This window comes from Notamacropus eugenii, chromosome 2 (assembly GCF_028372415.1).
Source record: "Notamacropus eugenii isolate mMacEug1 chromosome 2, mMacEug1.pri_v2, whole genome shotgun sequence".
NCBI classification, from domain to species: Eukaryota; Metazoa; Chordata; class Mammalia; order Diprotodontia; family Macropodidae; genus Notamacropus; species Notamacropus eugenii.
In genome coordinates, this window is record NC_092873.1 from 38,957,775 (window position 1) to 38,985,038 (window position 27,264).

At 45.5% G+C, this 27,264-nt stretch overlaps 1 protein-coding gene across 2 annotated transcripts in view; it reads left to right on the forward strand.

The window, feature by feature from the left end:
• VPS53 (VPS53 subunit of GARP complex) overlaps positions 1 to 10,111 on the forward strand; it is a 148,292-nt gene extending 138,181 nt beyond the window's left edge. For both annotated transcript variants that reach the window (XM_072639900.1, XM_072639901.1), the window contains exons 19-22: positions 1,768 to 1,837; positions 6,789 to 6,926; positions 9,132 to 9,236; positions 9,642 to 10,111. In XM_072639900.1, the coding sequence (XP_072496001.1) occupies positions 1,768 to 1,837; positions 6,789 to 6,926; positions 9,132 to 9,236; positions 9,642 to 9,812 (484 nt within the window). In that variant the 3' untranslated portion in view covers positions 9,813 to 10,111. The remainder of the gene's footprint in view (positions 1 to 1,767; positions 1,838 to 6,788; positions 6,927 to 9,131; positions 9,237 to 9,641) is intronic.
• Positions 10,112 to 27,264: the final 17,153 nt, after the last annotated feature.

Here is a 27,264-nt window from a genome sequence, read left to right on the forward strand (position 1 = left end):
ATCTTTAAGGAATGGCAAGTATGGGTTGGGTTTTACAGTCAACTTCAGTTGTAGTTTGTCAGGAAAAGGAGATGGTGGGATCTCCAGTGGGGCGTTAATGTTTGCACTGTGGCAAATGAACTAAGAGCCAACATTCCCTTTTCTCTCTCTGGGTACTCATTAGTTTGCATTAAGAGCACCACCTGATAAATCATATCCTGACGCTCCCCATAATCACTGTTAGAAATTCTGTCTCAGTGAAAATTTATTATGCTTCAAACCTCCTACGGGGATTGCACAGGGGCTTGCTTGCCTTAGCAAACATAAAGAGAACTCAGAAATCCATTTTCTCAGCTGGTCCCAGCACGAGCCTTCATGTCCTGGGGGTGCCACATCCCTTTAAATGTCCCATGAAGCCCCCACTGAGGAGGTGGAACATAAAAGCTCCTGCCTCTCAGGAAGGTCTGGTCTAAAGGAAGAACTCAGAAAGGCATGACCTCTCACCCCTTACAAAGCGGAAACGGTGGCTGTCCTGAGATGGAGCCATGTGTTCTGTCTTCCTTCTGATGCCAGGCAGAAGGGGAGAGGTCACTCCTCCATCCTCGGCTTTCTTCTTTCTGTTCTTCTCTAGCAACATTCAGACCATAGGACCAAAGCTCTGGATCCATCTAGTCTCATCCTTTATTTTAAGGAGAAGGAAACTGAGACTCATTGCGTTTAATTGACCTACCCAGGATCCTACGGGGAACAAGCATCAATTAGAATTTTAACTCTAGTGGCCAGTGTTCTTACTCCCTTTAGTGCCTTCCTTCTCCTCCCCTCCCTTCCCTTTAGTACCATCCGCTGGGCGCAGCTAAATGCTGCTGTAGCCTGGAGGAATGGGAAAGCACAGCTTTGGCTATTGGAAATATGTCCCCTATATGCAGCGTGATCAGACCAGAGAGGGGGAGGCCTTTCTGGGTTCTCACTTTAGACTCTGAACTGATCTCATGGGCGCTTCTTTTAGCATTTATGCATCAACTTCCTCTAGCCAGAACTCAGCCCACTGTCCTGGGACTCTCTCCTGGACTCCTCTTCTGTTACTTAGACCTTCTCCCCTTCGAGATTCCTCTGGTCCAGACCATTTTTCACTTGCTTCTCTCTTGCCCTAGCCCCTGATAGAATGCCCTCTTTGAGGGCAGGGCCTTTCCTTTTTCTTTATATCCCAAGCACTGGCATAGTGCCTCATATAGGAGAACCACTTAATAAATGTTTAATTGAATTCAATTTTAAAATATAAATTTAATAACTATCCAAACATATAACCCAATAAACCCCAACAGCAAGTAATTGAATGTGAGCAAAGTACCTGTGATGTTAGCCGTGTGGGTGTTCCTCTCCAGTGTAAATTAAGTATTCAAGGTGACATCACCAAGCCAGGGTCACAAAGCAAGCCTCAGGGGTGGATTTGAACCAAGATCTTCTTGACCTTCAGCACCAGGCAAATCAGTGTATAAAATAAATATATAAAATCTTACATAAAACTCGCAGCGTTTCACAAAGAAAAACCGAGCGTATTAGCAGACGACAAACAAAAATCATGTTCCTTCTGTGTGTCTGTCCAGGTCTACCTGAGGTTCCCTGGCCTTTGGTTTTGTTTTCAGTTTTTATGTAGTAACAGTTGTGTGTACGATTCTCATCCAGCTGATCTGTTTATTCTCCCTCCTGTGGGTCTGAGGAATGAGGCTGAGAGTGGGTGGTTCTCTAACCTGAAGAGACACTTGGTGATGTGTTGACCTCTTTTCACAGCTCCTTCATTCCCAAGTTCATCAACCATCTCTTCAAGTGCAAGCCAATTAGCATGGTGGGAGCCGAACAGGTGAGACAAACACTGGCTCATGATGTGCTCCCAAACCATTGGGCAGCCTCACCTGGGTGCCTGCCATGAGTCCGGGCCAGTGATCGCGAGGGTAACAAGGATTCTTGGCGTGGAGTGCCAGCTGGCTGCCTCCAATTAAAAGCAGAGCAAGAAGTTCAAGGATCCTTTATTAAAAGGCCTCCTTGAAAAATAATCTTCCCAAAGTGAGAGTGGGGGGCAGAGGTGGCTGCGGGTAGTTTCCTAAAGGACAAGGACCATTTTCATCCCTTGTAGAAATATAATTGCATAAAATAACCTTAGAAATATGCTCCTGTGTTGGCATCTTCCACCTGACATTGTTTCTTCAAAAATACAGGTTGGGGTGGGAAATCATGACAGGATTTGTTCCTGGCTAATCAACCAGATAACAGCAGCAGAGGTGGACAGTGTTATGATGTAGGCTGCTTCTAAGGGGCTAATGATGTTACTGCATTGGCCTCCCCTTTCCTCCCTCCTTGTGGATTGGAGGCTCTTTGGGGGCTGGGCTGTTTTGTGTTTATCTCTGTGCCCTATCACCTAGCACATAACACCTTGCATCTGATAGGTTCTTTATCCATACTTGTCCAATTGAAACATCCTAGGGGCAATGTTGCTACATCCCCATGGTGACAGTAGTAAGCTTCTTTTATGGAGAACTGGGACAAGAAGTTATTTTTTTCCAGTGCTAAGAAATTCCGTTCTCTCTTCCAAGAAGCATCCCACAACTTGTCCTTTGTGTCTCCTCAGTCCTGAGAGACTTAGTGCTCTTGTCATCTCGCTTATTGATTCCGCTTCTTTAGAATATGCTGTGAATTTGTCCTGGTCCCCCCTTGTAATGTAACTCCAGGTAGAAGCGCAAAATGGTTGTATTGGAAGGATGGACCTTTACCCAGCCCCAGCTTTCCTCCCATCAGATTATCCTGAAGCAATAAGCATGGCTAGTGGCTCTTCGAATTTTCTTTGTGAATTATCTCATGCGTGTATTTTCATAGCTGGGATCTAATATTTCCCCAGAAGTCTGTCTTATCCATGCCTATTAGTGTCCCAGAGGGTGGCAAGCTAGTCAGTGATCATTGAAGTTAAAACATGATTCCAGCAAGTGTCCTGGGAGGTTCCATGGAATCAGCCATTGACTGAATGTCACTGACTTGAAGATTTCCACCAGTGTTCTCAAATCCCTGACTTGCATATTCAGCACAGAGAACTAATTCTTTCCATTGGAAATAGCAGAATAGTCCCCCAGCATGTTGTCTCCAGTTTCATTAGCATATGAATCTGGGGATTCGAGGCTGTGGAAGCTGTTCACTGAGTGTTGAGTGCAGTCAGATATGATGCTGGGTGATTTCTGGATTCCTGTCCTCTTCAGCGGATCACACTCTGATCTGATGTTTCCAACTCCAGACTTGCTGAGGCCACTGGAAATGTAAAGTAGATTCACACCAAAATAATGTTTTTCATGTGTCTGCCGCTTTGCCAAGTCATTGCAAGCTGTTAAAGGATTTAATGTCTGATAGCCGCAATCTTTTTGTTTTATTGTATCAATCCAATACCTCATCTGTTTTTCTCAGGTTTGCCTTCCTTCCTCCTCCTGTCCCTTTTCTCTTTTTTTCTCCTTCCTTTATTTTCTCTTTCTCTCTCTCCTTCCTTTCAACCCCTTTTTTCACTTCCCTCCTCTCCCTTTGTCCTTGCTCTCCTGTCTCTCTCTCTTCCTTTCTGTCTTTCTCCTCTCTTCCTTCTTCCTGCACCTACCTCAAAAAGATCATTTGAATAATTTCTCACCAGGGTAAAGCCATCATGGTGGGTATGGGGTGTGTGGGTGAGTGGGATGTCAATTTAATTAAGTACATGGATAGCCAGTTGTACTTTCACTAATAAATGAGAAAGCTCTGCTTAAATCCTGTCTTTCTCAGATTGTAGGCGTAGCTATGTTGGTGCTGGGAAGGCCAAGTATTAGGGGGTGGAATCAAGAGAAATGAGTGAGAAGAGGTAGGGCACTGCTTCCTTTTGCCCCTTTTTGAATCAGGACTCACTGTATCTTTGCTAGACAATACCCAGCCTTGGACACTCAAGAGGGTGGGTGGTGTAGCTTGAGCAGCCTGTACTTGGGCAGTGGACCTGAGACAGGAGATTCACAAAGGCCAAAACAGATCCACTCTGTGTTCGGGGAGATTGTAACCCAAGCCATAAAAAAAGCTATGAAATTCAAAGCTGCAGCTTAGCGTAATCTCAGCTGGCCATGCTTTGCCAAGAAGCTGATGGAGCCTGAACTCAGGATTCACTATAAAACTTCAGCCTACACAGGAAAGGAAGAGTGGGGTTCTTTTATGTTTCCCTGTCTATGTTCTGTTATTGCCTAGCATTGAAAATGTCTTAGTAATTCACCCTTTAGCATCTTCACTGTCCTTGTGGACACTTTACAAAGATGCATGGAGCTTAACAGATATATCTGCAGGAGTCTCATGCCCACGTTTGTAATTCAGCAAATACTGATGAAATACCTAGCGTGAGCCCAGTACTTTGCTTGTCTCTGGGGATAAAAAGCCAAAAGTAAAACCAGTCACCATAGATTAGAACTGATGTGGACAAGGTGCCTACAAAGTAGCCTAAGAGGGAGAGACCTGTAAAAGGTGGAGCTTGAACTGAGTCTTGAAGGAAGCTGAGGATTCTAAGAGACAGAGGAGAGAAGGGAGTGCACATAGTACAGGCATGGGGAACAGCCTGTGCAAACGTATGGTGATGGAAAATGGAATATCATCTGTGAGTAACTGCAAGTGCCTTAGTATGACAGGACTGTAGAATATGTAGAAAGGAGGAACTTGGAAGAAGTCAGGTTCTGAAGAGCTCATGCAGTGAGGAACCATTGAGTTTATTGAGCAGGGAGAATAACATGATGAGAAATGTACTTTTTAAAACCATTTTGGCAGCCTTGGAGAGAGTGGACTGGGTGGGGAGAGATTTGAGACTAGTTAAGGGATTGTGATAATCTGGATGAGGTAGTGTGTCTGAACTAGCCTGGTGGGCATGTAAAGGGATAAATGGGGTTGTAAGTTACGGAGTCAGAAATGATAAGATTTGGCAGCTTATTGGATATAGGTAGGGGGAATGGGAGTGAGTGGACAAAGGTTGTCACCTCCATGATAGGAAAGAGAGAAAAGTGAAGGAAAAGTAGAGGGTAGTTCATCATACATCGGGCGGAGAGGAGCACACGGCCAGTACAGGAGTGATGGGCAGGGAGGCCACTGAGGGCTCGAGGAATTGGAAGTCATGGTGAGGATAAGAAATCAATTTTGAGGTGGTGGGGGAGCGCTGGCATGGTAAAAGACTGGAAATAGGTAATGGAATTTCAGAGTCATTGAATATGGAAGTGTGGCAAGTGAGGGCGATGGACTAGGACCACCCCTCTGTGTATAACTGAAGTGGAGTGGAGGCATGAGTCATGGGAGATGTGCAGGCTGGGGAGTAGAGGGCATGGCATTGGTTGGAGTGGGCAATGAGACTGAGCCAGGCACTGAACTCACCAAGAAAGGAGAGGTCCTAGTCAGTATGAAATGACCAGTAGACTCTGGACTGGGTGAAAAAGTGGATACGGCGAACCTCCAAGGAGGAGACATTGATGAATGATGTCAGTAAAGAGTCTGGAAGTGACAGCGAATGGCAGGGAGTCTTTGTGACTCCCTGCCTGGGATTGGTGAGTCAGGAGTATATGGAGGATGCAGCCAGTAGTGAAGAGAAGGCCAGAGATGCAGGGTCACCTGGGGGAACCAAGGCTTAACGAGGGTTCAAGGTGGAAGCTAGGTGAGAGGAGGCTCCCTGAGGCTCCAAGGGAAAGGGAAATGGGCCAGGAGGAGGTGTTAGTGGTGTAGAGTTGAAGTGGACAAAGATGGGGGTGACCTAAGGTTGCTGGAGCATGCTTCCTTTGGGGATGAGTCTAGGCTGAGAATCAGTGGTGGGGGAACCCCTTCGAAGGTGTTGTTCAATCTTGAGATGTCTGGAAGCAGGGCCAGGAGGCAGGTAGTGTTACTGTGTGTAGCAGGACTCTGGAAGCCTAGTCATGAGGAAGTGGGGGGAAGGCACTAGTAGCTGGGGATTGGGGGGAGTCAGGAAAGGCTTCAGAGAGATGAATTCAGGCCCTTGAGAGAGACCAGAGGGTGAGGAGAAGGACCTCAGGGACATGGGGAGGCCCAGGCAGTGGGAGTTCCCTGTGCTTGGCACAACCACTCCCCTGATCTGTGTCTGTATATGCTGGCCTCAGAAAGAACCTTCTGAACCTCGCGTTTTACTCCAGCTGCCCCCTCTCTGCAGTTGAGACCCAGAAAGAAACAGAAAAAGGAAAAGTGGCTGGTAGAACCCAGGGGCAGGAACTGGGCTTGGTATCTCAAAGACACAGGGGCTCCCAGGTGAGGAAATGCCCTTCTCTGATGTGGACCAGCCTCTAGTCTTGGAGGACCAAGTAGGGTGGTGGGTGGTAAGGTATTCAGAATCACACAGGTCATGTAAGGAAGTGACAGGGCCCGGGTCCTGGCTCTGAGCCAGCCCACTGCTCCCCCAGGGTTGCCAAGAGCCAGGCATGGCAGTGCTTGCCTGTAAATCCCTGCTGCTGGTGATTGGGCCTGGCAGATCTCTAGGGCTCAGGAGTTCTGAGCTGCCGTGGGCAATGCCAGGTGAGTGTTCAGCATTGTGGTGAGCTCCTGGGAGGTGCAGAGTGGGCTCAGCGGGTCCAAGCTGCCATGCTGATCTCCAGTAGGCCTTGGCCTGTAAACAGCCCAGGTGAGGTAAGGACATATCATGAAAAAAGCTCCCAGCAGAACAGTGCTGCTCCTCCTGGTCCGTGAAGGTTTCCATTGGACACTGACTTCGACTAAAGTGGGCAGCTCTGTAGCCAAAAGCAGTGGCCTGGGTACTGATCTGACCAGCTCCTCTCTTTCTCTTGCAGCTGCTGCTAGATACGCATTCTCTGAAGATGGTCCTCCTGGATCTGCCCTCCATTGGCTCCCAGGTGGTGAGGAAAGCGCCTGCCAGCTACACCAAAATTGTCGTGAAGGGCATGACCCGGGCTGAGATGATCCTGAAGGTAATGGCTTGTTCCTCCCACCCTCATTTTCTGTTAGGCCTCTTTGATCACATAATCTTTGCCTTGGGGCCTGGTGTAATGAGGCAGCCTGTGCTGAGAGGTCTGTGGGGCCCCCAACATGAATAGCATGTCTTGATGAGGTCATTGGTGGGAAAATCAGTGACCTGTTTAGTTTATAACAGGAATTACAGACCCAGCAAGCTGTTACCTGCTGCTTCACAGTGCTGCCCTGCCACCTACACCTGAGGATTGTGGAAGAAACGTAGTAACAGAAGCTGGCCATGAATAGCTTAGGTGACAAGATTTTAAAATTCTTTTGAAGCAAACTCTTGCTTCTTAGGAGAATGGCATTGAGCCACACAGAGAAAGGGCATGAGACTGGAGCCTTCTCCGTTTGCCACTTGTTGGGACAACCAGGGTGTGATTAGAGGAGAGGAAAGAGTTGAAGAAGAAGTGGTCATTGGTTGTGATAGCTACACCCCCCTCCCACAACACCCCCCAACATTCCTGTAACCAGTGCCCTTCGGCAGGAGCCCTTTGTCAGCTTCGGGCTTCTGGGACACTTGCTCTTCCTCTTTACTCCTTCCCTCTTCTCCCAAAGTGGCTCCTTCTGAGAACTTTCCACCATGTTGGAGAAAAGTGCTGCTTCTCTGGCCTGAGCCTGAGTCCTGACTGCTCCTTTTCTTCATGACGTTGGGCAGATCAGCTCTGGGTCTTGGTTTATTCTCCTGTGAAATAAGGGAGTTGGAGCAGATGATCTCTCAAGTCCTTTCTCTCACACTCAATCCTGTGATCCTCCAAGGTCATGTAAAGAGGCAATGAGGAAGCAAAGACCAAGTCTGATTGGGCTGGGCAGCAGGTGACTTTGTTCAGTCCCAGAAAGTTTGTAATCTCAGACTGGACCCCTACGCAAGAGGTGCCAAACTCACAGTCAGATTAAATTGTAATTGGGAAATATCTAATAAAACAATTTAAAAGTACAAAATAGATAATGTTAATTTGTGATTTTCTAAGTCAACATACACCCAGAGGTATCCCTTTCTATTTAAGTTGGACACCACTGCCCTAGGCACCCCCTTAGCTGCTGTACCATAGAAGAACATAATTTGGGAGACAAAGTCACTGATAGAGAAAGTCCCATTCAGTATTCTGAAACAAAATGAAAAAAATTGGGTGTCACTGATAATCTGTAAACACTGGAGGACAGAGACTGCCCTAACTCCTTGCCAGCTCAACACTTCTTTGCCAAAGAATATATGTTGGAAGGCCTAAAGAATGTTCCAGGATCCAGGGACGTCAGCTGACAGATTTCACATCTGTGAGTGTTTTATGTAGCTCTTATTTGCTTCATTTTATCTCTTTGGGGGTGGGGGCTGTGCAGATTTACAAAAATTGATGAAATGAGCATTTATCAAGTGCCTGATGTGGGCCAAGCTCCATGCTAAATCTTGAGAAGAAAACATTGAAACCAGCTTCAGAAGCTTCTGTTCTAATGGGAGCTGAGACAAGTGGTGGCTAAGGAAGGGACCTTAGGTTGGAAAGTTGGGGTGCAGATGAGTTGAGCCACAGAGTCATAGAGTCCAGGGTATATACAGTACTGCAGCCGTGGCAGTATTGATTCAGTTATGGTCAGAACTGGAGATGGGAGGAGGGATGTCATGAGTGTGGTGACTTGGGGGATGGCACGTGAAGCATGACTGGCATAGATAGAGACAGCGCCATGGAAGGCCTTGGCCAGGCCCATGGTGGAAGCTTCGTGGGCCACATGGGCATACCTGGAGGGGGCAGTGAGCATCAGTCATTTGCTGCTTCTTTGTTTGGTTTTGTTTTGTTTTCTTAAATTAAAAGAACAATTTCTTCTAGTTAATCTGTAATAATTAAGTTAAAATTTGTGTTCTTTGTTTCAAAAAACAAGAAAACATGAAAACTCTCCTTCCATTTACACGAAGGTAAAAGAAAATCATTAAACCTTGGTCTGACCGTTTTGTGGGCCCCTTTTCTTTTCAGGATTGGTGATGTGCCGGAGAGCAGAAGCAGAGGCTCTAAGATAAATGTCAGGTCGTGGCCTTTAGGACTCGTGTCTCAGGCACAGAAGGCATCCGGCTGTGGTTGTGACTCGTGGTGGTTCTGGGCAGCCAGGCCTCGGGGCGGAGAATGACCGTTCTCAGCCTCTCAGCTTGTTGGTTTCTTGTCTCCCCCTCCTAGGTGGTGATGGCCCCTCACGAGCCCTTGGTGGTGTTTGTGGACAACCTCATCAAACTCCTTACAGACTGTAACACAGAAACCTTCCAGAAGATACTGGACATGAAGGTCAGAGCCAGAGCCCTCTCAGCCCCTCTGAGGGCTGCCACTCTCGCCTTCTCTTCTTCTTCCTCTTCCCCTTCCTCTTCCCCTTCCTTTTCCTCCCTGTCCCTTGCTTGTGCCATGGGTTTGGTTGCATGAGCTAGTGGAAAGATGGTAGAAGGAATCATGGTCCTCGGGCCCAAATCCCAGCTCTGTTATTAGCCTCATGACCTGTGGTACAACCTTTCACCCCTCTCACCTCAGCTTAGCTTCCTTCTTTGTAAAATGAGAGGTTGGGGCAGGCTAGGATTCTGAGGTGGCCTTTGGGGTGTGCTTCGATCTGAAGGAGGTGCTGAGACCGGCACAGTTGGCATGTGCTCCTCTCTCGGCCGTGTGGGGACTGCAACATCCCAGGTTTTTTTCTCTCCCCAGGGCCTTAAGAGAAGCGAGCAGAGCAGCATGCTGGAGCTCTTCCGCCAGCGGCTCCCCACCCCACCATCTGCATCAGAGGGGTCTGGCTCCACGTCCCTGACAGCGCCAACACCTGAACAAGAATCATCCCGCATCCGAAAATTGGAGAAACTCATCAAAAAGAGACTCTAAGCAAGCAGGAGAGGGGTCTGGGTTCCCTTTGCCAGAGAGTGATGCATCCTCCAACACTCAACAGGCCTCCCCTCTCCTCCGTCAGCATCATCCTGTCATGTTTTCCTGGAAAATTTGGGTTTTTTAATGTACATTTGCCATATTGGGTGGTGACTCCTTCCCTAAAGTAGGAAGCCAGTTTGGTAAGAGAAAAAAAAAGGCTCATGGGTCAGGTTATGGCTCCATTGCTTGAGACCCCGTTACCAGGGGCTATTTCAAAACTGACCCTAATCCCTAAATACAGTCTTAAGACAGAACAAGTAGAAGCTTTTATTTTCATCCCCAGTTTCTCATTCTCATGTCATTTTCAGGGACTCAGCTGCATCACCTCTAGCCATCCCCCAACTAGCACCAGACCTTATTCCTCACTTTGAAACTTCCTGGTGATAACTGCCGTAAAAGGCCTGTTTCCCCCTCTCCAGCTAGAATCCTGTGGCTAATTAGCCCCCCGGGAGTGCTTTAGACCTCCTTGGAGGGATCTCTAAGTCTTGAGCATGTGGAGTGACAGATGCTGCTGGGGGTGTGCCCGCCCACCCATTACCAAGCCAGCTCTCCTGGCATATTATGGTTTGCCTGTGCCTGGATTCACCATTTGACCAAGTCACAACTCGGTGCTTTCCCATTTTTTCAGCTTAGGATCTGGTTTCTACAGCCTGCTGAAGAAGCTCTCCTTCTGCTTGTGAGTCAGGCCCTCAGAGGCTGAGTATGAGGATATATTGGGGTCATTGTGAGAGCAGACAGACATCTGCTTTGGGGAGAGGATTCTGCTTGGTATCCTTACTTAGTGGGGTTGTAGAACCATGTTTCCCATTCTAGTTTCTGTGTTCTTCTCTCCCTTTGTCCCCAGTAACTCTTGGCTTCTTAGGAGTGAAGTTGAGCTGAGTAGGAGGCAAAGCCAGGAATCTCACTTGGTGGATTGATGCCTGCTAGGTGAGACTTTGGGAAAGCTGTCCTCCATCACTTTAGTTCCCCATTCCTCACACCCTTTTAATTCAGATACAGTCCTTGTCCCTGTCCATTCCTAAGATGAGTTTGAAGTGGCAAATGTTATATACATACATAACTGAATTGCCATCTTATTTAATTGCTAATGAAAAAGCATCACAGGTTCATGAAGCAAAATATTAGTCTAAAAGAGCTGGTTTTTAGGCCTCAGCCTGCCCACTGTAATCCTTGCCCCCAGCAATCCCCATGGACTCTCTCTGGCTAATCTGACCTACTCTCAGAGAAAATAGCACAATAGCTCCGTGATTTCCTAGAGAAAATGATTCCTCCTCAACCCTTAGGAAGCCATTTCCTGTGGCCACAGAAAGTGTGAAGTGTCTGTCACTACCAGACTTCACTGGAAGCCAATTTAGGCTTAACTGAGAATAATGGCAGGATAAGAGTGACCCATATTTGGCCTGCGTTCTTTATTCATTTGTGTGTAGTCAGAGGGAGTGTGAGAAGGGAAGAGGAGATGCAGCCCTTTGTCTGCCACAAACCCAATGTCGACTGGAGGCCAATCTGAACTGGGAAGCAGGAATAGATGAGGGAGAGCTCTTGGAACTTCAGAAAGTGCCCAAGTTTGAAAATCAAAAAATGGACTTTTCTCCTTCCCTCTCCGTAATCATTCCATCCCATTTATCTCTTTCCCTGATTTGGTTCCTTGCTCCTAATTCTGGTCTTCCAAATTCATTTCCTTGGTTTTGATCTTTTCTTGCCAATTAAGGGGGCTTTCCAGTCCTGGACCTTTTAGACGCAGGACATTGACAGGGAGACAGATGCAAAATCGGAATTTGGGAGAGTATTTACAATTTGATTTTGACATCAAGGCTAGGTAAACGGGGCTGACCTAGCACTGGATGCCATTCAGTGGTATTCCGCTAGTAACGGGGTTGGCTTTGGAAAGATAATTCAGCTGACATGAATTGAATTTTACTTCTTCCTCTCTTGAGAGTCAGTAGCATCTTCCTTTCTTCCTCTCCCACCATATTTGGGATGGTTGGCTTGAATTCAGTCCATCTCTGATTCTTTCCTGTCTCCTGGAGGTTTGTTCAGCTAGCTGATTCAGCAGGTTGTCAAAGGCCTAGTTCTCAGTATTTAGTGAGGCTGTTTCAATATCGCTGGTCCCTTTCTGGGACGATCTGCTGAGATGCGTTTACTCCTTAAAATCTTGGATCTCCAGCGCCTCCTTGCCAAAGGGACCAGCTGGAGTCAGTAGGTCTCGGACAAAGTGCTATGCTGTGCTGTGCTCCCCAGGGCTGAACACTGCAGACAGGCTTTGGGTCGTGATGGGATGGAGAAGTTTCTTTAAGCAAACATCTTACTGGCTCTTTAACCAAAATATATTTACGGCACATTAGAGGTAGTTTAGACGTCACAAAAAATATTCTTTGCTGATTGCTCACTGCTTAAATTTATAGTTGATGTTCCGGATCATGCCTGAAGCCTGACTTTTTCCACACTGACTAGACTCTTAATGTTCAAGCCCAGAGCAGTAGATCCAGCAGCATTGTCCTTACTTCTGAGCAACTTGCCTGACGAGCAATAGTTGACAGCTTTGTTATTTGGTTAACTTTAAACAGGCATCTACTCCTCTCAGTTTCCTAGATCCTTTAAGGAAGAAAGAAAATCCCAAACACTTGGAAGTGGCTAAAGCCAAATAATTAAATAATATAAGGCATATAATACTGGTCATTTACAATCCTCCAAAGTGATCCCTTCTGCAGATGTCCTTCCAGGTTGGATCGGTGGTGGTTCTTTCATTTGGATTATTTAGAATGAAAAATCAATAAACCTCATCCAAGCAGGAAAAGCCCAGCCTGGACAAGTCAGATTGGGGACGTTGTCTAGAGCATGGACATCAGGACTGATGAATGATAGGATCCTACTATAAAAGATAGGTATGGGATTTGCTTTGTTCCTGGAGAGTTCTAACCTCCACTTTCAATTACAGAATGAATTAGACAGGGTCTTCTTTTTTCCCACCCAAAAACAACCAACCAGGTGTTGTCTGCAAACCAGTCCCTGGGCAGCTGCTCTGCCCTCCCCTCATACCAGCAGCGCCTTTCAGCTTTCTCACATTCAGTCAGTTCACTGAGCAAGCTTACTAGCTGATGTCCTCCCAAAGATAAGTGTAACAAGGTCTGTAGGCTAGCCCGGGAAAGAACCAGCAAGCTAATGGCCAATCAGCTAAGGAGCTAGTGAGCTCTGCCAGTTGGTGGTACTGCTATAGTGGTTTATATTGAGATGCTAGAGACACACTAGCCACTGTGCCTCAGCTTTCCTTTTCCATCTCTGATAGAAGCAAGCTGCTTGTAGGGTGAAGGCAGATAGTTTGTGTGTCTTGTTCTGATTGGGATCTTTATTCAAAATGAACATCATGGTGGTAAGAGAACACCGAATACATAGGCATATTGGGAAGCCAGTCAAAATAAAGGATGTGTTCGTCTTTTATATGTAAAATGATTTCCTATTTCCTCATATTTATCAAAGTAGGTGCTTCTAGGGCCCTCAAATTGAACACCTGAGTAAGATGTAAATTTCCTTCCAGTAAAAGGATGATTTTTTTTTTTGTCGTAAATGTCTTTTATGTTCCCCATCTGGAAGTGATTTCTTGGTATATGCTGGAGCATGACACTGTAGCTAATTAAACCATTATTGTATGTCATTTGCTAGAATGAGCTTCATTACTGCTGACAGAAAGCAAAGTGGACAGCAGGAAGGAGAATCATCAGCAAACCATGTGGGTGCCATGTTCATCTCTCTCACTGCCTGGGTTCTCTCTTCTCTCCCACCCCCACCCCCCCAAAAGCTGCTGCATCCCTTCCCTGAAGGTCTTCTGACATGATGAAGATGGTGCACAGGAACAGGACATGGTGTTAATGAGCACATTTTAAAAATATTTGTCTAGCAACAAGTCAAGTCACCTACTGTGTTCCAGTCTTGACTTCTGTCCTGATGATGGGCTTTGATGACTTGAGAGAGTGAGGCTAATGACTTTGCACAGCTCTGCCTCACTTCAACACAATTCACACAGCCATCAAGACATCACCTGTGATGTCATCAGCTTTTTTCAAAAACAAACAACAGCTATGTGCCAGGCACTGTGCTGGGGCTACAGAGACAAAAAAGAGGCCTGCTTTCCTAGTCTGATGGAGGAGACTACATGCAGACAGATATTCACAAAGAAGTTAAAGACAGGACAAATTGGGAGTTGTCTCAGAGGGAAGGCACTAAGATTATGGAGCACCTGAAAAGGTTTCCTGCAGATGGTGGCAATTTGACTGGGGCTTGAAGGAACCCAGGGAAGCCAGTTCAGCATCGCTGAATCACAGAGCTATGGAAGGGGCCATGACCTGGCCCCTTCCTATCCTTCCAGGTTATGAAGGGCTTTAAAAGGCAAACAGGGCTCTGTGTTTGGTCCTGGAGGTGATAGGAAACCTCAAGTGTTTATTCAATGACGGGGAGGAGGGAATATATGACTAGCTGGACTTGTACCTTATGAGGCCGAATGGAGAGACGGGAGGGAAACCAAGCAGCAGGCTATTGTATAGTCCAGGCAAGTGGTGATGAGAGCCTGCAAGAGGATGGTGATGGTGTCAGAGGAGGGAAGGGGACATAGTCAAGAGATGTCATGAAGGTAGAAATGTCGGGCTTTGGCAAGTTCAGACAGAGTAATGGAGAATGAGAAGTCTAGGGGGACACTTAGATTGTGGGCATAAGTGACTAGGAGGATGTTGATGCCCTGGACAGTAAGAGGCAAATTTGGAAGAGGGGAAAGAATAATGAGTCCAGTTTTAAACATAATGAGTTTAAGATATCTACAGGATGTCCATTTTGAGGCATCCAATAGCAGTTGGAGGATGTGAACCTAGAGGTCAGGAGAGAGGCTAGGACTGAACAAATCTGTGAAGCATTTGCATAAAGATGTTAATTGAATCTATGGGAGTTGGTAAGACCCTCAAGCAAAAGACTTGGGAACAAAATAGGAGAACAGCAGAGGATAGGAAAATAGGATAGGAGAACAAGACAGAGTTTTGGGGGACACACATCTAGGGCATGACCTAGATGAAGATCCAGCAAAGGAGACTTCTCAGTCTCAGGAGTGGTCAGATAGGGAAGAAGAGAACCCAAGGAGTGCAACATCCTGAAAATCTAGGGAGAAGAGATTATTAGGAGGAGAGAGAGAGAAAGAAATAGTAACAAAGGCCAAGTCCAGGACAGTGAGGGTAGAGGAAAGGCCTTTGGATGAGACAATTGAGACTAACGAGAGCAAGAATTCTGAAAAGAAGTGGTTACTGGCGACTTTGGAATGAGGAAAACACCTTCCCCTTCCTTCCAAGGGTTCATAAACTATTCAACTATTGGCATTGTCCTTTCCCAGTAGTTTGAGTTTCTCTTTGACTGACTTCTTTTCCAGATTTCTTCTCAGGAAACCAGCTAACTCTTGCAAACTATTTATATTTGGAGCCATTTGATTGGTTCCCACAAGAATTTACATAAAATAGTCAATACCGTATCTCCAGTAACTGCTAATGAGTAACTACTCATTAGAGTATTTTCTTGTTTATTTTTATTTAATGAAGAACTTACAGGGAACCTTAAAGTTTCCATTGATGATGAAGTGAATCCTTTTTTGAATTTAGAATTTTTGAGAGCATTTTTTTCTGTTTTTATCTTGTACTCCCTCTTAACGAGGATTGCAGAATCTCCCAGTATTATCATCTCCTCTAATGAACCCTGAATTCAAATCACCTCTTCAGTGACCTTCAGGGTGGTCAGTCAACTTTTACCTGAATCCCTGTGGTCAAGGGAAACCAATATCTCAGATCATGAGGAAGATTTTCCTTATATCAGACCGTCACTGAATGTGGCATATTTGTGTGGGCAGCAAGAGGAAAACCTGACCTTCTGGACTCTGCTATAGAAATCTGCCTCCCTGAAGCTTGCATCCTAAGATCATAACATCTGGGAAGGTGGCACACTAATGAGTCACCTAATCAATTTACCTACTACTGGAAATACTTGGGAATTTAAATTTTAGCCATGCAATTATTTCTGAAGAGAACCATTTTGGTTTATAAATCCATGAACAGGTATTATGCTTTCCAAAAATGTCTTCAGCTTAGAGATATAGGGTATGTGAAGGAGAGGGAGGGAGAGAGTGTGTGTGAAAGAGAGAGAGAGAGAGAGAGAGGGAGAGGGAGAGAGAAGAAGGGAGAGAGAGGAGAAAGCAAGAAAGAGAAAGAAAGAGACACTTGTCTAATGCTCCAGTGTGGCTCCATTAAGGTCCTCTTCATACGGGGGCTGGGGAATGTCTAAGCCAGCCTGTGTCTCCTCAAATATGGTGATAAGCTTGTCCCTGAAACTCCTTTGTCAAAATGACCCAAGTGAAGAAGCCCAGCATCTCATTGTGCAGCCTGGATAAATGTTTCATCCGCAGCAAGAATTTGAAGATCTAGTCTTTCTTTGCCTTTTTAGGGCATGATTACAAAATCAGTCTTACTCAAGGGAAACAGGTTCCAAAAGCCCCTTTGATTCGCATATTCTCCTGGCCCTGCCAGCTGCTGTTTCCGTAGCATTTAGGGAGAGAACCTGTTGAGGCCAAGAAGTGAACTTTTCCCCCGACTTGAATTGGCCAGTGTCAGTGTTGTGGAAAGTGTGGCAAATTTCCTCGGAATGCCAATTGTAAGGGTTGCCAGGGGCCTCTTTCCAGGGCTCATTTTGCATGGTGTCTAGTGGCCTTGGAGGACAGCCTCTGCCTCTGTCTCTGTCTGCTCTTCAAGACGACAGAGCCCCTTCTGACTGCGGCTGGGCTCTGGGCCGTATGTGTCTGGGGAGATGAGGTGGAGCGGGATTTTTGTGGGCCAAGTAGCCCAGACTGGGAAGCTGGGACCTCTCCGATTCTTGGTAGTAGCTCCTCAAAGCACCTTCATCTTTTCCCCAAGTCCATCCAGCTGAATAGTCCATATCTGGTCATTTGTCCATTTGGGGAAGGGGTGAGGGGGTGTTGATTCAAAGCATTTATTATCCTGGAAAAACCTAAGGAAAAAATAGGTTTGAGAAATCTGCATGAGATAACTCATGGTCCCAAGGCTGGGTTTTGTCCAGTAGCTTTTTGCAGAGTCCCTGGCAACTTTGGGTGCTCTTTCAGCAAGTGGACCTAGGGGCAGCCTCTTCCATCAATCTCCCTTCCACCTTCCGGAGCTGTGAGCGCTGTTCTTTGAATTGGACAGCAATTCTCAGGTGAAAGAGCACAAGGAAACTCAAGCTTCTTCCTCTTGTTTGTTTCAAGCTATCCCAGGAGGGAGCGGCTTCCCAGGGAGAGGGGAAATGCAGCAGCTGCTAAAGAGACCACATTCCACGGGATTCTTTAAAAAATAAAACCATCACGGCTAGCCGGGCGGCAGCTGAAGAGCTTTAACAGGCAATGGAAAAAATATCAAATGCTGTTTAAAGAAAACATCAGTTCGCAAACAGACACCCACACCCTCATATACGTGTCTGCTGCATCTAAGCCTTCACTGTTGGAGAATCCCAACTGACGTATGGCTTCGAATGCCGAGGAGATTGAGGTCAGGAGGTCATTGGCTTTGCTCTTTCCCCCACAAAGAGCTGGCAGATGGGTGGCCTTGGGCACAAGGAAGTCTGAGAGAGTGTGGTTCAACATGACCCCCCGCCCACCCTGCCACACACACACTATTTGAGAAGCAAAACATCTCAGTGTGGTGAGGTAGAGAGCATGCCAGGGTGGGAGCCAGGAGACCAGTCCCAACCTTGTGACTTGAGACCTTTGAAAAGTCACACCTTCAAGGGGCTTCAGTTACCTTCTCTGTAAAACGAGGGAGATGGAGAGATGGTTTCCAAGGGCCCTCCCATCTCTGACATTCCAGGATCAGACAGTTCCTGTTGCATTGGTCAGCAGCATCCAGAGAGATGGCACAATCTAAATTCAGGGTTAACCACATAATCACCCTGAAGGGTGTTGCCCAGGACCGAGGTCATAGCAGCCTCAAGAAGGGACTGAGATTGTTGAAGTTTAGCAAAGAAAAAAAAAAACAACACTAAGTGTGAGGACTTCACAAGAGCCACAACTCTGCCTAAGCTGACTTCTCTGGCACTATCTCCCCAGACCTCGATGACACCATCTTAGGAATGGTGCAGCAGAAGCATGCTGGGTTCAAATCCTGACCCTTTAAATTTCTTGTGTGACCTTGGATAAGTCACCTTATGGGTCTCAGTTTCCCCACCTGTAAAATGGAGCAGTTGGACTAGATGATCTTCTAGGTTCATCTTAGTTAGCTCTGCCTCTATGATCCTATGAACTCTTTGATATACTTTGCCACTGGAACTAAGACAACCAAAACAAGCCCTTCAGAAGGTGTATGATGCCACTAGGCCAGTGTTCTGTCCACTACCATATTCACTCTTCCTTTCAAGTTCTCCATTTCTATGAATACCAGCATCCTCCTAGTCACCAGCATTTAAAATCTAAGAACTCTCTGATTCTTGACTTCTTCACCTTCTGTATTCAATCTGTCACCAAGATTTTTAAAATGTTTCTCCCCAGTTTCTTCTGTCCTCTCTGTTCCTATAGCCATCACCCCAGGCCAGATATTATGGTGAGTTCATCCTTGGTTTAGCTCAGTACCCACCTTCTGTCTCTCCTTCCTCCATGCCATCCGGTCTATCAACTTGTTTAAAAATCTTCCCAAAATAGCCATCCCTTCCACCCTGTTACTTTTCCCCCTGTCCAATCAACTTCATATTCATCTTGGCATTAAAAGTATTTCATAAATGACTCCCCTCCCAGGTAGAAGTGTGATATGCTAAGGTTGGTCCCATGGAGCCAAGGTCTTGTTCAACATCATGCTATCAGAATGCCAAAAGATTCAGAGCAAATTTAAGTTGAAGTCACTGAACAAGGGTGGCCCCTGTAGTTTGGACTGAGGATGGGATCTTCTGCTCCTGATGCCAGTACTAAAGGGCAGCCAGGATAAAGCCTAGAGAGTCTGAATTAGCATCCTCTTCTAGCTCATATCTATGTTTCAAGGTAAGTCTCTCTGATAGAGGGAGGATTCTAGACAAGTAAAGTCAGATTCGGAGCAGATTGACCCCAGAGAGGTGAATTTCAGTGAAAAACCTAGTGGTCCAGTGACCTTCAATTTGGTTCAACCCTGGACTTGGTGTCAGAGGACCGGAATTCAAACCTTATTTCCTGCCACACTGCCTGGGTGACTTCGTGTAATCCCATGGAAGGTACACTAAATGGAGTAAGAGGAAATTGGAGGAAGGAGCTGGGTCAAATCCCAATTCTGCTACTTTCTGCCTATGTGACCTTGGACAAATCTCTTAACCTTTGGGCCTGTTTCCTCAGTTATAAAATAAGGACAAATTATGGATCCCCAACGTTCCTTTTAGCCTTAAGGAACTCCTAGTGTAAAAACTCCCTTCACAGACACAGATCGGCAACTTATCTGAAACTGAGCCTCAGGCACATGTTCTAAGTGACTTGACCACAGTCTCCAAGCGAGTATGTATAGGAGGCAGGACCTGAGTCCAGGTCTTTCTTAAATCACAGCTGGTCCTCCTTCCATCAAACACTTCCTAAAGTTCTATTGTTCTGCTAGGCATCATTTTGGGAGTGGGATAGGGGTTGTAGTATAGGGAAAAAACAAGATCACCCCTGTTCTCAGTCTCCTAGGAGAGATGTCATGCACAAATTATCTGTGATATAAATTAGAATAAGTTAAGTGGATTGGAGAGGCCCAAACAAGTTTTAAGATGAGGATGGAATGGAAGAAGGCTGTGTAGAGGCAGCTGGAGCCCAGAGGAATGCTGGATATTGGTCAGGCGGCTGTCTTCATTACGAGCGTACAAAAAGCAGACAGACAGTCACTGGGCTGCAGTCTCATCTCCACACCCATTCTGTCCAGCAGGCCTGTCTTTATTGGGCATCCAGTCAATGCCCTCATCCCATTGTAGGTCAGTGTTCTGTGGACGCTCTCCCTTGTCGGGTGATTTCCCCCCAGCACATCCAGCAAACCAGCTCCCAGCCAGGCCCTCCCTGGGCCAAGTCAGTGAGTGAGCAGACCTTGTAAGTAGCTTCTTTGGCCTTTCAGCCTACTCCTTGTGGAAAGTCTAGCAGAGAACTCCACAGTGGGCTGGCTATGGATTTTTCCAGTGTTCAGGACCAGAGAAGCCTCTTCTGAGTACATTAAAAAAAATTCTCATGCCATGACTGCTCTCCTTCAACATAGGAAATGCCTCCGGAGTCCGCTTCCCCCTCCCCTACTAATTTCCAGTGAAGACCCAGCTCAATAGCATCTTCAAAAGAATGGAAATGCCTTTAGGAAGTCTCAGGAGCTCCCAGCAGAGTACATAACTGCAAACCACAGACGCCTCTGGCCAGCAGGCTCTTCTGCTTTTAATTTGGGGCAGGAGAGGAATCCACTTACCAGGCCTCGGGTTCACTGGGGCTGGACACAGCAGGCTAGGCTCTGTGTTATGCTAGAACTGATACTTCCCTCAGTGGCCCCTCCATCTGGTGGCACCCCTCCCCCTGCTGTCTCTACCTCTAGCCTTCTCCCTCTCCAGCTTCTGCACAGAAGCTAAGGATGGGAATCATCGAGTTCATGGTTACAGATCTATCATCAGCTAAGCTGGGTTCTGATTCTGCCTCAGACACTTGCTTAACTACATGACATTGGGCAAGTGACTTAACCTACCTCGGTTTTCCGCATCTGTAAAGTGGGGATAATAATAGCACCTAGCTCAAGAGAGATGCTGTGAAGATCACAAGATACCTTATGTAAAGTACTTTGCAAATCTTAATGTACCATATACATGCTTTTGATCATAATTATTCTCCATGCAGAGATTCTGAACCTGGGGTCTACCAATGTGTGAAAAATACAGCTATTTTGATAACTGTGTTTCCCTTATAATCCTATAGATTTTATTGTATGCATTGCAAAATGTTATTCTGAGAAGGGGTCCGTGGGCTTCACCAGACTGCCAAAGGGTTCAAAGACACAACAATCAGGAAGTACCTACTGTATGCCAGGCACTGTGCACCAGAGATACAAAAAGAGGCAAAAGGAGCTCACAATGTACTGGGGAAAATCAAAGTATACACAAACTAGCTCTATGTAGGATAAATGGGAAATCATTAACAGAGGGAATGCCCTGGCATTAAGAGGGGCTGGGAGAGGTTTCCTTTAGGAGATGGGATTTTTAATTGGGACTTAAAGCCAAGAAAGCCAGGAGGAAGGATGAGGGAGAGTATTCTAGGCACCAGGACAGCCAAAGAAAATGCGCAGAGGATGGAGACAGGGAACAATCAAGAAGCCAGTGCCAACTGGATCCAAAAGTACAAGGTTGGGGGAAGGTATGAGAAGACTGGCAAGGCAGGAGGGAGTCAGGGTGTCAAAGGCTTTGAGTGCCAAGCATAGGACTTTGGATTTAATCCACAACCAAGGTGAAGAAGCGCTGAAATGGTACATTAAGGTTGGTCAGGTTATTATCACATCTGATCCTCACAATCACATGGGAAGCAGGTAGTATTGCAATTCTCATTTTACAGGGGAGAAACTGAGCTTGAAAGAGGTTGTGATTTGCCTAGAATCATACAATTCTGTAGTGTCCGAGTTTTCCCAGTGTTCTAGCTCCTATAATAATGAAGGTTGTTAGATTAAACCAGAAAGAGCTGGAAGTCAGCTCGGAGACCATCTGGTCCAACCCAGTTTTTTTTTAAACAGAAGAGGAAATTGAGGTGCAGGGAGGTTCAGTGATCTACCTAAGGTCACACAGGTAATAAGGATCACAGAGATGGAATTTGAACCCAGGTCTGATGACTCCAAAGCTATTCCATCCTGTTTTCTGAATTTGCAAGACATACTCAATGATGCTTGATGAGCTAAGCCTCACTTCCCCACCCAAACAGGAGCCATTTGCCCTTCAGAATAAAGGAATGAACAGCCCTTGGCAGGCTAAGATTCTTGACTTCTATAGCTCTACTATTTTTTCCGGTCTGCACGTCCCCATTGGGTCTGGATAAATCATGCCCTGGCAGTCATACAAGTACATTGATGAGGTTCCAGGCGAGCCATGTGCCTGGATAGACTCTTCATGAAATCTCCTTGGGGTTGAGTTTTATAGCTGTCAGCCCCCTCTCTGTGTAATGGAGACCAGGTCAGGGGGAATCAGCTTTTGCCTTGCCAAACTCCACACAGAAGGCATTAGACATCCTCTTTTTTTGTTAGTTGGCTTGGATTTGTTACATTAATAGCAAGTCTTTATATAGCATTTACTATTTGCCGGCACTGTGCTAAGCACTTCATAAATGTTATCTCATCTGATCCTTACAACAGATAGGGTGCTATTATTTTTCTCATTTTACAGTGGAGGAAACTGAGGCAGAGGTTAAGTGACTTGCTAATAAGTGTTTGAGGCTAGATTTGAACTTGGGGCTTCTTGATTTCATTCCTAGCTCTATCCACTTTGTTATAACATTAACCCTATTACAGGGTTGGGGAACCTGTGGCCTTGAGGCCACATGTGGCCCTCTAGGTCCTCGGGTCCTAGGGCCTCTTGACTGAGTCCAAGTTTTACAGAACAAAAATCCTTTTATTAAGGTGATTTGTTCTGTGATGTTTGGATTCAGTCAATCCAAGGACTTGAGGACCTAGAGGGCCCTTTGTTGTCTCAAGGCTACAGGTTCCCCATTCCTGCATCTAAGATGATAGCACAAGGTAGTGAAATAATAGTGAGACCATACCCCTAACTGTATTCTCATTGGATCATAGGCCTAAAGCTGGAGGGGTCAAGGTGACCCTTAGAGGTCACTAAAGGTCTCATTATAAAGTGATTTTACCAAAAACAGGCCCGTTTGATGGGTAGTGATTCTTTTGCACACGTTTAATAAAATAACCCTGTATCTTACAACCCTTTTGTCTTGGCTTTTCCCATATAAACCCCTGGGGGGCAGAAATGGAGGAGAGAGGGGAGGAAGGACAAGGCATAGCAAAACAACTGACTGTCACCAGAAAGATAAGGATACAGACAGATCTTGGGAGGATGCCTTTGGGTATGGTGTGGAAGAAAGGGTTCACATTCCATCTCAGAGACGAGTATGAACTTGGAAATGTCACTTACTCTCTCTGGGTCTCAGTTTCATCCCCCTAAAAATGAGAAGGTTGAGCTAGATGACCTCTCACTCAGATCCCTTCCAGCTAAGACTTAGCTCTAAGTCTAACACCACCATTTTCCAGAAGAGGAAACAGACCAGAGAAAGGAAATGACTTCCCCAAAGTCACAGAGCCAGAAAAGAACTTTGAGATCATATTTAGTCCCAGGCTTCTTAAATTGAGTCCTTGGAGTTCCCCCAAGAGTCTGTGGATAGATTTGAAGAATCTCTGAATTTTTTCTATGTTTTGATAACTATATTTCAATACAATTGGTTTCCTTTGTAATCCTAAATATATTATTTTATGCATTTAAAAACACTCTGCAAAGAGGCCCATGTGCTTCACCAGATAACTAGAGGGGTTCAGACACACAAAACGGGTAAAAACCCAAGATCTAGTCCAACTCCCTCCTAGTTTATAAATGAAGAAATTGAGACCCAAAGATGGATTGTGGAGTTAGAGCTGGATGGAGCTGTTGAGAGACACAGAGGCAGACAGAGACAGAGCAAGACATGTAAGAGACATGTAAGAGACAAGGACATATGAGAGAGACAGAGAGAGAGAGAGAGAGAGAGAGAGAAGAGAGAGTTGAGCCCAGATACTCTCCCCCCAGAGTCACCTGGCTTTCTACTACACACAGGATGGAGGGAGCCAAACCCAGTCTCTCTCAGTCCCCACGCCATCCTCTTCCCCTCATTCACTGGGGCTGGGATAACTACCATGCATGGGGACATCCCCTTCAGGCCTTCTCACTCCTGTCCTACGGCTGCCCACAGAAGTTTGGAGCTGGTTAGTCTTGTAGGAGCTTTTAATGGGCAGATTGAGCTCAGGATGTTGTATGTACAGTATTTATTACGGTGAGTTTTAAAGGAAGAGGGGGGGTTTAAGCATGTGCTTTATCCATCATTTTTGTTGTTCAATCATTTTTTTTCAGTCATGTCTGACTCTCTGTGACCCCATTTGGGGTTTTCTTGACAAAGTTACTGGAGAGCTTTGCTATTTCCTTCTCCAGCTCATTGTATAGATGTGGAAACTGAGGCAAAAGGGTTAAGTGACTTGCCCAAGATCAACATGGCTAGTGTTTGAGGCCAGATTTGAATTTGGGAAGATGTCTCCAGGCTAGGCGCTATGCCAACCTAGCTGCCAATGCCCACAGTAGGGTGTTTAAATAGTTAACAAAGTGTTTATGAGAAACACCTATAAATTTAATTTGCATTATTAACATTTTATCCTTCACTTTCTTAAGACTAGACAATCAACAAGAGAATAAATCAAACACTGATTTCTTCTGTTTGCCAATTTTTGAGGTGTAAATGCTCACTCTGAAAATTTAACAATCTGTTCTTGAGCATATCCCAGCTTGGCACACCCTTTACATATGCTATAACAGGTGGGTGTATGGGATATTGGCAGGAGGGCTGCTCATCCACTTTTGGTGTCCACCTGCCAGTCAACTCTCACCTGTGGCAGCAGCCACACACCAGTAAACCTGTTTTGGCAGAGGAGCTAATCCAGGCTGAGGGTAATTGAAGGGCCTCAAATCCATTGGTGAGTTAGGGGGCGTCTACCCCAATCATGTGAAGACTTCCCCAGATGGAATGACTTTTGTCCTGCCCCTGCACTTCGAAGACTCTGGAAGATAGTGAGACCGATGACTTTGTGCAGCTCTGCCTCACTTAAATCCAACTGACCCTCTTCAAAAACACAGCACAAATAATCATAGCTAAATTTAATATCCAGGTTTTTTCTAGAAAACTAAACATAACAAGTTCAAACTTCCACACAGCATTCCCTTTTTTGCTCTTCTTTATATATTGAAGTATTTGTGGATGATTGTTAAAAATTTTTTTTAAAGGTGGCTTTCAACTTGTATGCCTCTAACACTGACTAACATTTATAGCCATTGTGGTTAGCAGCAGTCATCAGAAGTCAAACCCAGGTCCTCTGGTTCTCAAAGCAACCACCTATCGGACAGTGGGAAACTACTGAATTTACATCAGAAAACCTGGGCTCCATTCATAGCTTTCTACTTGTAAGACTTCATCCACAGAGACCTCAAAATCTAGAAAGAACTTTGAATTTCTTGTCTGGTTCCAACTACTAATTAAAACAACTGTGGGGTAGTTTTAAAATAACACCTATCAGATTGGCTCAAGTACCAGAAAAGGAAAAAAAAAGACAAATGCTGGAGGGGGGAGGTGGAAAAACAGGGACATCAATGCACTGTTAGTGGAGTTGTGAACTGATCCAATCATTCTGGAGAACAATTTAGAACTATGCCCAAAGGGCTATAAAACTGTGCATACTCTTTGACCCAGCAATAGAACTACTAAAGCTGTATCCCCAAGAAATAAAAGAAAACAGGAGAGGACCCACATGTACAAAAACATTTAGAGCAGCTCTTTTTGTGGTGGCACAAAATTGAAAATTGAGAGGATGCCCATTAACTGGGAAATAGCTTATGATGGAATACTGTTGTGCAGTAAAAAATGACAAGGGAGGTGGTTTCAGAAAAACCTGGGAAGACTTAAATGAACTGATACAAAATGAAGTGAGCAGAACCAGGAGAACATTGTACACAGTAAGATAAATAATGTAAGGATAATCAATTGTGAAAAACTGTACCTCTCTGATCAATACAATGATCTAAGACAGCTCCAAAGGACTCATGATGAAAAATGCTATCCACCTCCAGAAAAAGAACTAATGAATTCTGAGTGTACCCTGAAACATTGTTTTTTCACTTTATTTTCCTTGCTTTTTTTTTTTTTTGCAATGTGGCTAATATGGAAATATGGTTTGCATGACTTCACATGGATAATGAGTATCATACTGCTTGCCTTCTCCATAGGCTGGGGGGGGGTGGGGGGTGGAAGGAAGGAGACAGTTTGGAATTAAAAAAAAAGTTTAAAAAAGTGATGTGTAATTGTAGTTTCTGTGTTAGAGTAGAGATTGTTGACTGTGGGTTCAAATCCTGACTCTTGTAGTTATTTCTTGTGTGACTTTAAGCAAGGCTTCAGTATCTTCATGTGTAAATGGAGCAGACTGAACTAAATAAGACTCTTTACTAAATCTACAATTCTTAGTGTTACAGCAAAAAAAGTACTGGCTCCAGAGTCCCAGGCTGCTGTTGTTCAGTCTTTTTATCAGTCAAGTCCGACTCTTCATGACCCCATTTGGGGTTTTCTTAGCAAAGATACTGGAGTGGTGTGCCACTTCCTTCTCCAACTAATTTTACAGATGAGGAAACTGAGGCAAATAGGGTTAAATGACTTGACCAGGGTCACACAGCTCATAAGTGTCTAAAGCTGGATTTGAATTCAGGTCTTCTGGACTCCAGCCCAGGTTCAAATCCTTCCTCTGCACCTGTGTAACCTTGGGCAAGTCAACTAACATCCCCAGTCCTCAGTGTCCTTGCATGTAAAATGAGGGGGTGGATTACAGTAGCTCCTGAGGCCCCTTCCAGCTCTAGATCCACGAACTTCTGGCTCAGTTCACCTCCCTGGGCCTCAGTTTCTTTATTTGTGAACTAGAGAAGGTTAGTCTCCATAGCCTCTGAGGTCCCCTCCAGTTCTCAACCGTATGGCAGGAGGCTCCAGAGGCCCCTGCTGGGAGGATTCCCTCTTCTAATACTTAGTAACTTTGTTCAAACCTTGTCTTCTCCACCATCATTTTCCTGAATCAACTCCCATGGAGTTCCAGCCTCCAGCCACTTCTGAGCAGGCCTTAGGGCTCAGTCGATTTGAAGAGCTAGAATGATAGTTCTCCCTGGAGCTGCCTTTAATAATGCTGCCTGTGCCAGGCCCTCATTTCAAGCTTCTTCAGTTTCCCTAATGTTCTTACCTTGATGAAGCTAGTTCGGAAGAGGCAGGGCAAGTCACTTCTCTCCGGATCTCACTTTTCTATTGGGTAAAACGAGGGAAGGGGAGGGCTCAATGAACTCTTAAAGTCATTCTCTAGGACTCCAAAAAAAGTAGGTGTCAGAAACGTCGTTAGGCTCATGTTATTTAGTAATCCCAGTGAACATTTTGCATGGAGCAGCTAGGTGGATCAATGGATAGAGCATCTGGTCTGGAGACAGGAAGACTCATCTTCCCAAGGTCAAATCTGACCTCAGACACTCACTGGCTGTGTGACCCTGGGCAAGTCACTTAACCCTGTGGGCCTTAGTTTCCTCATCTGTAAAATGAGCTTTACAAATATTTCATCTGATCCTCATGACAACCCTATGAGGTAAGAGC